The sequence below is a fragment of the Triticum aestivum genome, chromosome 5B, assembly GCF_018294505.1.
Source record: "Triticum aestivum cultivar Chinese Spring chromosome 5B, IWGSC CS RefSeq v2.1, whole genome shotgun sequence".
Classification (NCBI taxonomy): domain Eukaryota; kingdom Viridiplantae; phylum Streptophyta; class Magnoliopsida; order Poales; family Poaceae; genus Triticum; species Triticum aestivum.
In genome coordinates, this window is record NC_057807.1 from 178011769 (window position 1) to 178023206 (window position 11438).

Sequence of the window (11438 nt, forward strand, 5' to 3'; positions counted from 1 at the left end):
CTGCTCTGATCTCTTCACCATCAGGAGCAGCGGTGGGGGAGTCCCTGGGGTCACCCGCCCCCCTCCCCGCGTTGGGGCCGGCCTGCCTCACCCCCGCCTCGCCGGCTTCCCCGGCCGCCTCGCCGACGGTGGACGTCGCCTCCACGGCCTCCGTGCACCCCCCTCCGACGGTGGCGTACACCAGGAGACCCCGGTCCTTCTCCACGCCGGTGACGTCCTCCCGCCGCAGCGCCCGCCTGGAGGCGTCACGGCCGGGCGACTCTCCTGCTCCTTCCGTCGCCGAGCGGGCGGAGCTCCGCGCCGCGGTGCGGAACCTTGAGTCAGGTGTGGATCCCGTACCTCCCAGTTCTTCTCGTTGCTCCTTTTCTGCTCTCGAGGCCGCTCCCCTTGGCCACCTTGCTAAGGTGGCCAACGACTCGGCCATTGTCTTCAGGGGGGAGGTTGGGCCCCCCTTAGATCAGATTGAGGCCATCAGGGCCCGGGAGATCCTCGACGGCAGGCTGGCCGAGTCTCGTGCCCGCCTGCTTCGGCCTCCAGCTCCGACCCCTCTGGAGGCCGACGGGATCATCCGTGGTCGCACTCGGTCTCGCACGGCCGCCCTTCGCGCGCAAAGCGCCTCTCTTGTCTTGGGGTCAAGCAGCCCCCCGATGGGGGTTTAGATGAGGGCCCTTTTCTGGAACCTCCGCGGCTTCGGCCATGACGGCCGTCGCCGCCAGCTCATCGAGTACATCCGGGACGAACATATTGACATTATTGCCATCCAAGAAACCCTTAGAGTCGAGTTCTCCCTACAGGAGCTGGAACATCTGAGCCCCCACCTCTTCGCGTGGCACTAGCTCCCTTCTAGCGGGAACTCAGGCCACTCGGGTGGCATCCTTCTTGGGGTTAAAGATGCCACTTTCGAGGTGGGCGGCATGGATAGAGGGGAGTTTTTCGTTAGCATGGAGATCTTCGAGCGGGCTTTGAACTTCAAATGGGAGGTCATTGCGGTCTACGGTCCGGCTGACCACCGCCGCTCCCCGGCCTTCCTTGCCGAGTTGCAGCTGAAGATCTCCAACTCCCCACATCCTGTTTTGGTGGGGGGCGACTTCAACCTCATCCGTTCGCCGGACGAGAAGAATAATTCCCGGGTTAATTTCCCCCGGATGCAGCTTTTCAACGATTGGATCGCGGAGCTGGGGCTCCGTGAGCTTGACCGGACTGGTGCCAGATTTACTTGGACCAACCGGCAAGCTATTCCGACACAATCCATGCTGGATCGTGTCCTAGTTTCCCCGGAGTGGGAATTGCGATGCCCCCTGGCATCGCTCCGGGCGGTCACCCGGATTGGTTCCGACCATGTCCCCCTTCTCCTCTCCACGGTTGACGAGCGCCCTCCCTCCCCGTCGCGGTTCCGGTTCGAGAGCTTCTGGCTCAACCAGGCGGGCTTCCGGGAGGCCGTCGTCGCCCGCTGGATCTTCGCCAGGTCGGCACCCCATCGCGCCATGTCCGCGGTCGACACTTGGCACTTTTGTGCCAAGTTAGCCCGCCAGTTCATGAAGGGTTGGGGGGCTAATCTTGGCCGGGACCTGAGAGAGCGCAAGAATTCCATCCTTGTGGCGATTCAAGCCTTGGATGCGCGCGCGGACTCGACCGGGCTCTCCTCGGATGAGTGGCTGCTGTGCTACGACCTAGAGGACCAGCTATCCCTCATCTACACGGACGAGGAGGCCTACTGGCGCCTACGGGGCACCCAGAGATGGGTGCTTCAGGGCGACGCAAACACCGCCTACTTCCAGGCGGTTGCGAACGGCCGGCGCCGTCGCAACTCCATCCACTGCCTGTGGGATGGAGATGCGCAGTTAGTGCAGCCCGCGGCCATCCGCCTCCATGTGGATGGCTTCTATAAGGCCTTATTTACCCCCACCCCGCGTGGTGGGGCTAGCCTTGCCCCCGACATTTGGTCGGGGGCGCTTGGAGTCTCGGCTGCAGCCAATGCGGCCTTGGTTGCTCCTTTCAGTGAGGACGAGGTCCTCGCTGCCATTAAGGGGATGAACCCCTCCTCGGCCCCGGGACCTGATGGTCTACCTGTAGCTTTCTTCAAGACGTTCTGGCCTACCATCAAGCATGAGGTCATGGCTCTCTTTGAGGAATTCTACTCTGGTACCATGGATTTGGGGCGCCTTAACTATGGTGTGGTGACCCTCATCCCCAAGGTCCCGGGTGCCGCCGATATCCGCCAGTTCCGCCCCATCACAGTTATTAATGTGATCTTTAGGATTCTGGCGAAGGGGTACGCCAATAGGGTGACCCTCCTTGCGGACACTATTACCCACCCGAACCAATCCGCCTTCATTCAAGGCCGATTTATCCTGGATGGGGTGTTGGTGTTCCACGAAGTGCTCCACGAGGTTCGTCTGAAGCGCCACAGGGCGGTCTTCCTTAAGCTGGACTTCCACAAAGCCTATGACACGGTCCACTGGCCGTTCCTGAGGGAAGTCCTGCTTCGCAAGGGCTTTGACGATCGGTGGGTGACCCGCGTCATGCAGCTTGTCTCCTGCGGCCGGACTGCGGTGAACATCAACGGCGAGATTGGACCCTTCTTCCCTACCCTTTGTGGGGTTCGGCAGGGGGACCCCTTCTCGCCGTTCTTGTTCAACATGGTTGTCGATGCCCTGGCCGCCATCCTAGTTAAGGCCACGGCTGCGGGGCATATCCAAGGCTTGGTCCCGCACCTTGTTGGAGGGGGAGGGGTGACCCTTCTCCAATACGCGGATGACACCATTATTATGACGGAGGGATCCGCCCTCGAGATTTCCAACCTGAAGTTCCTCCTTCTGTGCTTCCAGCAAATGTCGGGCCTGACCATCAACTTTGACAAGAGCGAAGTGATGGTGCTCGGCTACCCCGATGAGGACGCTCAGTCCATTGCCGATCGGCTTAACTGCCGGCTGGGATCTTTTCCCACGACCTATCTGGGGATCCCCATTAGCGACTCGCGCCTCACCGTGGCGGACCTCCGCCCCACGGTGACCCGTATGCAGCACCGAGTTGAGCCCTGGAAAGGGCGCTGGCTGTCGAAGGCGGCACGTGTGATCCTTATCAACTCGTCGCTTGCCAGCCTTCTGTGGTTCCTCATGAGCTTTTACAGTCTTCATGAAACCCTTCATCAGGAGATCGCCAAGTACCAGGCCAGATTTTTCTGGGCTGGCGAGGCAGGCAGACAGAAATATCACATGGTCAGCTGGCCAGACATCTGCAAACCCAAAGACCAAGGTGGTCTTGGGATTTTGTCCTCTCGGCGCATGAACATCGCCCTCCTCACCCGCTGGCTATGGCGCATTGCCAATGGGGAGGGAGGCCTTTGGTTGACTATCATCCGGAACAAGTACCTGCGTGGCCAGCCTCTGGCGTTCTGCCAGCGCTCGGGCGGTTCCCAGTTTTGGCAGGCAGTCGTCCAGCTGCTTCCAGTCCTGAGGATAGGCACCTCCATCTCGGTGGGTTCTGGCGCCTCGACCTTGTTTTGGCTTGATAGTTGGGTAGGGGACTCCCCCCTGGCCGCCCGGTTCCCCATCCTCTTCGACATTGTAGTTGACCCTCGGGTCTCGGTCGAGGCGGCCCTTATTGACTTAGGGCGCCTCGCGTTTCGTCGTCCTTTTGGCCCTGCCGAGGTGGCTGCTTGGGATGTCCTCCTCCAGGACATCGCCTTGTTGCCTATGGACGTGGCTGACTCTCCGGATGCCATCTCCTGGCGTCTGGATTCCTCAGGCCGCTTCTCCACCAAGTCCCTTTACGCGGCTATTGCCCCATCAGTTGCCCCGGTGCCTTTCGGCCTTATCTGGGACATCCGCCTCCCACTTAAGATCCGGATCTTCTTGTGGCAATGGATCCGCGGCCGCCTCCCGTCCGGCGTGGAGGTCCTCAAGCGCCATGGGCCTGGGGATGGGATGTGCCCCCTATGTGACACGGCGGAGGATGCCAATCACATCTTCTTCTCCTGTTGCACGGCACAGTTCCTATGGGCGTGTTTTCGCGAAACGGTTGGGGGACAGTGGTGTAATAACAACTTCCCCGACTTGCTTGCGGAAATCCAGGCCTCCCATCCACGCTACAGACATATTAGATGGCTGTGCGTTGGGGTGCTGGCTTGGACGTTGTGGACGGTTCGCAATAAGCTTGTCATTCAGAAGGTGCCTCTTCGACGTGCGACTGACTCCATCTTCAAAATGTGTGGTTACTTGCAGCTCTGGCGGCCGCTTAGCCGCCCTCCGGACCGGGATGCCATCGACAGACTCCTCTCCGACCTTCGTTCGTTGGCCTCCCGCCTGGCACCGCCGCTCCCGCCGCCTCCCCCGGAGCCCGACTAGAGGCGTCTCTCTCCCGGCGTGTGTGCCGCTTTTTGTGTGTGTCTTGGGCTTGTTGAGCTGTGCCCTCAGCACTAACCCTTGATGCTTGTTTGTTCCTGGACTTTGTTTGTGTGTGTGTACCTTGGTGGTGTGAACCTTGTGGATGTTGGCTTTGGCATTGGCTTTATCTATAAAGCGGGGCGTGAGCCTTTTTCGGTAGAGAATTCAAAATATAGTAGTCCACCATAGGCTGATACCTTCTCAAAATCCTGGCCACGGACAGCTTCATTTTTATCTTTCGTTATTTGCTTAAGCTCCTTGTCAAGCTCTCTGGCTTCCTCAGGAACCTGCATAAGTGATTCTGTTTAGATTTTGTGCGGGGCGTGCAGAAAATAGAAAAGGCCAACATTTAAACACATTCTCTACCTGGGCATGTCGAAGCCTAACACGTGAACCTGCTTCATCAATCAAATCAATTGCTTTATCTGGGAGGAAACGATCACTGCAAACAAAACAATTCGCCAGATATTAAAAGGATACAGGATAGCAGCCAAGTTGTATATGAGATTCGGACAAGAAACATAGTATAATTTTTCTCTGCGATGCTTTTGAAGCCTGAGAATATCATAATTACATTACAGAGCATATATGCTCCTCATTTGGTTTTCTAAGTATTGATGTTGTGGACTCTGATGGTTATGTTAAGCTATTAACTGTCAACAAAAATTTGACCTTTTAATTTGGAATCTCAGCCACATTTTGGTTGAAGCACAGGTTCAATTTGTATCATAAACTACTTGGTAAGTTGTATTGTAATATTAGCATGACCAGCTAAGGTGATAGACTCTATCTCATAGTTCACATACCTGATATATTGATAAGATAGCTTAGCAGCTGCAATCAAAGAATCATCAGTGTAACGAAGTTTATGATGGATCTCATATCGCTCCCGGAGCCCTCTGAGAATTTCTATGGTCTCATCAACTGATGGTTCCGGTACCTTTACTGGCTGGAAACGTCTTTCTAATGCTGGGTCTTTCTCAACATGCTTCCTGTATTCATCAAGTGTGGTGGCTCCAATACACTGAGAAGGTTAGTTGTAAAAAAGGTTCAGTAAAAGCAAAAGAAACTACAGATTCAGCTTGATGGAATAATACCAGGTACTAAAATGTTTAGCATAAGAAAGCAGATTGTTAGCCCTGTGTCCCAATACGGTGCCAAGTAATCTCATCGACATACCTGTAGTTCTCCTCTTGCTAATGCTGGCTTTAAAATATTAGCAGCATCAATAGCACCTTCGGCGGCTCCTGCTCCTATGAGGGTGTGAACTTCATCGATGAAGAGAATTATCTCATCGCTCTGTTTGATTTCTTCCATCAGTTTCTTCAACCGTTCTTCAAATTCTCCACGGTATTTCGTACCAGCAACAAGAAGTCCCATATCAAGGGTAATGACCTGTAGTAAATATTAGGATCAACATATAAGAGGTGCAGATTAGGATGATTTCCTTCCAATCTTTTCAAAACAATGCGGGAACACACACACACAAAAAGTGATAAGTATGAAGTATAGTACAAATAATGTCATTGATGCAGATTAGGGATCGTAGTCCCAAAAGGTCCACATCTGACTGGTGCAGATTGCGGGGCATGGACCTTGGTAGTCAGGACTATGGCCCCTAATATGCACCCATGACAGATATCGCACGTAAGTAATTTTTGAACACATAATTATTTAAATTTTCCTTTGTGTCATTAACCAATTGTGAAGCTGATTTCGTACGGCTTTTTCCTTTTTTGAGGAAAACGGTAGATTTCCCTACTGTGATTAAAAGAAAATTGTAGTTTGTATGAATGTACATAACTTAAAAAAGACCATCTACTATCTAGCTATGACAAGGCATTATGCCCAAAAGAAGAGAGTACAACTAAGGCATGTGCTTAAATGAAGGAGTTAAACCATGCTGGTAAGTCTTTTCTATCCTTTCCTCTGAGATCTATGAACCAGCCAGTGGAGTTGATTGCATACACTAGCCAGTGGAGTTGATTGCATACACCAGCCAGTGGAGTTAATTGCACATGTTACCCTTATTATTTGTCCAAAAGACGTGCACACAAGTTCTGCAATTTTGCTTGTAAGTCTCTGCATCAGCATAGATAATTAAAGAAATTGGATATACACTTGCTCGAAAATTATGTTGTTCCACTAAAAGAAAAATATGATTTGTCATAGTAACGTACAAGCTCAAGCAGAACAGCATGGATAAACCAAACACAAGGCAGTAATCAAACGTAGTAGAAATACAATGAGAGCCATACACCTAATCTACTGGGTGAACACTTCACAGGAATGCCAGAATCAATTAACAGAGCAAATATTAGGATCAACATATAAGAATTGCAACAAGGTATACAACTGCACTAAAGCACCAAGGTATACCTTCTTCCCCTCTATCGTCTCAGGCACATCGCCACTAGAAATGCGTTGGGCAAGCCCTTCTGCAATAGCTGTTTTCCCAACACCAGGTTCTCCAATTAAGCAGGGATTGTTCTTGGTTCTTCTGCCCAAAATTTGTACGACACGTTCAATCTGTGGTTCCCTCCCAACAACAGGATCTAGCTTTCCCTACAGATATTATTGGACTTAACAATTAGAGGCCTGAACTAGCACCTATTGTGTCGTAGTAAAATGAAAATATTACCTCCTCGGCTAATTTTGTTAAATTAGTCCCATACTCCTCAAGTGTCGGCATCTTGTTACCACTGTTCCCTCCCCCAACTCCAGCACCAACAGCTTCTGTTGTCTCACCAATCATCCGGACAACCTATAGATGCATAACATTTGTGAAAACAAGATAAAAGGAAGAAGAAAAAAAGACTTGCTTTTCAAAGAGGCGAGAGCAATCTCAGATATAGCTTACCTGGGTACGAATATTGCTGGGGTCAGCACCAAGAGACTCAAGTACGCGAGCTGCCACCCCTTCCCCCTCACGAAGCAATCCAAGAAGCAAGTGCTCGGACCCAATATAGTTGTGTCCTGGAAAGATGAGGGTATCAGCTCCAGAAAACAGGAACCTTCTAAGCAGTTTGTTGAAATGTAATGACAAAACAGATGCACCACATCATGAAAACAGAGGGAAGAATTCACATAAGGAATATAAGGATGTCCATTATTGAAAAACTATATATTGGGAAACCAAAATAATGAAGTGCATGATAAAAATACATCCATGTATCCCGTTATAAATTCAAAATTAAGACTTTTAGTTCATGTAGCACTTTAGCAAGTGCAAGTGTCAACATAATACGATGCACTAAAGCATATGTTGGTGAGTTCAACTACAATCCCTTCAGAAAACAGCATAATGGGAATGAGGAGAGTGTGAATTCATAGAATGGCTGCTGTAGCAAAATTTAAATTATCGGTCACAATCATTGTGGTGTCTGTTCCAGCTGGATCAGCTTGGATCACTTAACCAATTTGAAATCCTACAGATTGTCCAAGACTTGTATGTTTACTGATAGCTGGAGAACTTCGTTGGCTGGTGGCGACTCAGTAACTGGCCGTTGACTGCACTACACCACGCCTAATGCATAGTTGGTGGATTTTGGAAGCAGCAAAATGCTGCCATCCTCAACGGGGAGAGGCCCTGCATCACCTTGCTGCCCCATACCATCCTGCAGAAGCATAGTTACGGGCTACAGCAGGAGAGGCTAGCTCCAAGCGTCACTACGGGCAGAAGATAGCTCATAGGGGTGTGGTGCTTGTTGAGTTGTTGTGCTTGGCATAGGCCTAGCCATAGGCTTGTAAATGACCTCTTGTATCTATCGAGACAAAAGGCTTCCAGATTTTCTCAAAACAAAAATACTTTTAAGTTGTAACTTAAAGTAGTCAGGTAGCTAGCCAATTGTGTGGGCCAACCGGCCAACGGACAAAATTTAGACTTAATAGTTGGTGAGAAACATGAAAAAGCTCAGTAGCAATTAGAAGTGTGAAGAGAACATGCTTTACCTCCGCTTCAATCATCCTAGATGGAAGCGTAATGGAATGAGAGATGGTCACCATAATCAAATATGCATTTTTTTTGTTGAGAAAACGCAAAAGACTTTTGTGTTTCTTTGTATTGAAAAGGAAAAGAGTTTGTTACAACCTCCTAAGAGGCAGGGTTACAGGCAAAATGAGAGATCAGTGGACATCCCACGATGGGGGGAGGATGACACAAAATCCTCGTGCGCCCGCGGTTGCCCATAGTGCAGCTTCGTCCTTGATCCTCGCGATCAGAGTGTTTGCCGATGGGGTTGCTGCGTCGAAGACGCATTCGTTGCAATGCTTCCAGGTCATCCAAGGAATCAGCAGCGTCGCGGTGGAGAGGCCTTTTTGCATCGGCTTGGGCGTGGCCTGTCGTGCCGTGCGCCACCAATCGGTCAGGGAGTCCTCGCCATCCGGCGGGTTGCATGTAAGACGCAGCCAGGAGAGGATTTCGTGCCATACCAGCTTGGAGAAGGGGCATGCCAGGAACAGGTGGTGGATCAATTCGGGCGCTTGATCGCAGAGCAGGCAGCGGGCTGGGTGCGGCAGCCCACGGCGAGCAAGGCGGTCGGCCGTCCAGCAGCGTTCCAGGTTAGCGAGCCAGTGAAAGAACTTCACGCGCGGGGGGCCCAGCTTTTCCATGTGAGCTTCCATGCGGGGCAGTGGGTCGAGCCTTGAAAAGTGGCAAGGTAGGCGGACTGCGCTGTGTATGTTCCTGACGCGTTCCACGTCCATTGCAGGGTGATGGACTCGATTGCCCGCCAAGTTAGCAAGTACTGACCAATCTCCTGGATGCCAATGACGCCCTGGATGTCAGAAGCCCGTCTGTGCGCCTGTAGGGCATCCGCCACCGTTCTGTTTTTGCGGCGATGTTTGGGGACGGCAGCATACAGTTGGGGCGCGATCTCCGAGATGGAGCGCCCATTGATCCAACAGTCCTCCCAGAACAGCGCGTGCTGGCCATTGCGGATGATCATGGTGGTGGATGCGAAGAAGAAGGCGCGTTCCTCGCTAGTGAACTGCAGGTCGAGGCCAGCCCAAGCTCTGTTGTCATCGGTGCGGGCAAGCGAAAGCCATCTGGTGCGCAAGGCCATGCCCGTGCGCTCGAGATCGTGTATGCCGAGACCACCAAGGGGGGTGGGGCGGCATACCCGCCGCCAATTAACATGGCAGTTGCCACCAAAGGAATCCTCGCTGAATCTTCTCCAGGAGCTTGATGATCTTCTTTGGGGGCGCGAGCACCAGGAGCTGGTGTATGGGGATCGCGCTTAGTACGGCCTTGACAAAGGCGAGGCGTCCGGCTTTGTTCATGAGGTGGGCTTTCCAGGTGGGCAGCTTCCCGGCAGTTTGGTCGACGAGGGGTTGGAGTTGAGTGGCGGTTGGGCATCGGAGGGTGAGGGGGATTCCCAGATAGGTGATAGGGAACTCGGCGAGCGGGCAGCCCAGGGCCTCAGCGGCCAGGCCGATCTCCTCTTCCTCGCAGCGGATCACCGTGGTGGTGCTCTTCTGGAAATTGACCCGCAGGCCTGACGCTCGGCCAAAGAGCTGCAGGATCTCCCGGACAGCGAGCATGTCGCCGGCCGAGGGGTGGCAGAAGAGGATGACGTCATCCGCATACAGGGAGATGATCGGGATCGTGCGGCGAGGGTGTAGCTGTTGCAGGACGTTGAGCGCGGCAGCACGGTGAAAGAGGCATCCCAGTGTGTCGACGGCAAGCACAAAGAGCTGCGGCGAGACGGGGTCGCCTTGGCGCAGCCCACAGCGGTACCAAATCGCCGGTCATGGAACCCCATTCACCATTCAGGAGGATCCTAGTGCTCGCGGAGGACAGGAGAATAGCGATCCAGCCAAGGAAGCGATTGCTAAACCCGTAGCGGCGCAGGGTCTCGAAGAGGAACGGCCATGACACGGAGTTGAAGGCCCGCGCAAGGTCGAGCTTCAGGAGGATGCGCGGGGCGCCCAGATGGTGAAGAAGCCATGCCAATTGCCGGACCAGCGTGAAGTTGTCGTGGAGGCTGCGACCGGGTATGAATGCGTTCTGGATGGGGCTGACCAGGTCGTTTAGCTTGGGCGCAAGGCGAAGGGACAACACCTTCGCAAAGATCTTGGCCACGAGGTGGATTAGGCTGGTCGGCCTATAGTCACCCAGGCTGGCCGCGTCGGCGCGCTTGGGAATCAGCGTAACCAGCGCCTGGTTTAGGCAGCTGAACCCACGTCCCCGGAGCGCATAGAGCTGCTGGAAGACGCAGACGAGGTCGTGCTTGACGACAGACCAGCAGGAGCGTAGGAACTCCGTGGTGAAGCCATCCGGACCTGGCGACTTGCGTGCTGGCAAGCGCTTCACCGCTTGCCAAATCTCATCTTCGGTGAAGGGAGCATCAAGGTCATCGAGGTTGGCAGGCTCGATGAGGTGCTGAAGGTCGAGGGCACAGTCACGGGGTCGATCAGTGCCAAGAAGGGAGTCGAAGTGCGCGAAGGTTGCCGCGGCCATGTCGTCGGGATCAGTTAGCACGGCGCCGTCAACCACCAGGGCGTGTATCCGGTTCTTCTGCTTGCGGTAGGTGCATTGGCGATGGAAGAAGGACGTGTTCGCATCGCCGTCCTTGAGGGTCGCGATACGCACGCGCTGTCGAGCCAGGGTGCGTTCCAGCGAAGCGAGGCCGAGGTAGGAGAGCTTGACCTGCCTGTGGAGCCAGTCCTCGTGAGGCGTCAGCTGCCGGAGCTCCCGGGCAGAATCGAATCATAGCAGCAGCTCGCGAGAGATCGCCAACCGGTCTCGGATGTTACCCATGGTGCGTGCGCTCCAGCTCGTGAGCCTGCGCGCCGTGGTCTGCATGCGCCGCATGATGCGGCGGAAGGGGTCGACGTCGTCGACCGAGTTCCAAGCGGATGCGACCACATCTTGGAAGCCGGCGATGCGTGTCCAATAGTCCTCAAAGCGGAAGCGTCGTTGCGCGGGGGGCAGGGGAGAGCAGTCGAGGTAGAGGGGGCTGTGGTCAAAAACGACCGAGGCCAAGCATCGGAGGTGGCATTCGCCGTGTAGCTTTTCCCAATCAGCAGTGCAGAGGACGCGATCGAGGTGGA

The 11438-nt window shown here is 53.8% G+C and overlaps 1 protein-coding gene across 1 annotated transcript in view; it reads right to left on the reverse strand.

Moving 5' to 3' along the window:
* Positions 1-11438, reverse strand: part of LOC123110954 (chaperone protein ClpC2, chloroplastic) — a 25873-nt gene that overhangs the window by 4418 nt on the left and 10017 nt on the right. The window contains exons 3-9 of the mRNA XM_044531609.1: positions 7246-7361; positions 7027-7149; positions 6765-6950; positions 5565-5780; positions 5192-5409; positions 4752-4827; positions 4583-4672 (exon numbers count right to left, since the gene is read on the reverse strand). Of these exons, the coding sequence (XP_044387544.1) occupies positions 4583-4672; positions 4752-4827; positions 5192-5409; positions 5565-5780; positions 6765-6950; positions 7027-7149; positions 7246-7361 (1025 nt within the window). The remainder of the gene's footprint in view (positions 1-4582; positions 4673-4751; positions 4828-5191; positions 5410-5564; positions 5781-6764; positions 6951-7026; positions 7150-7245; positions 7362-11438) is intronic.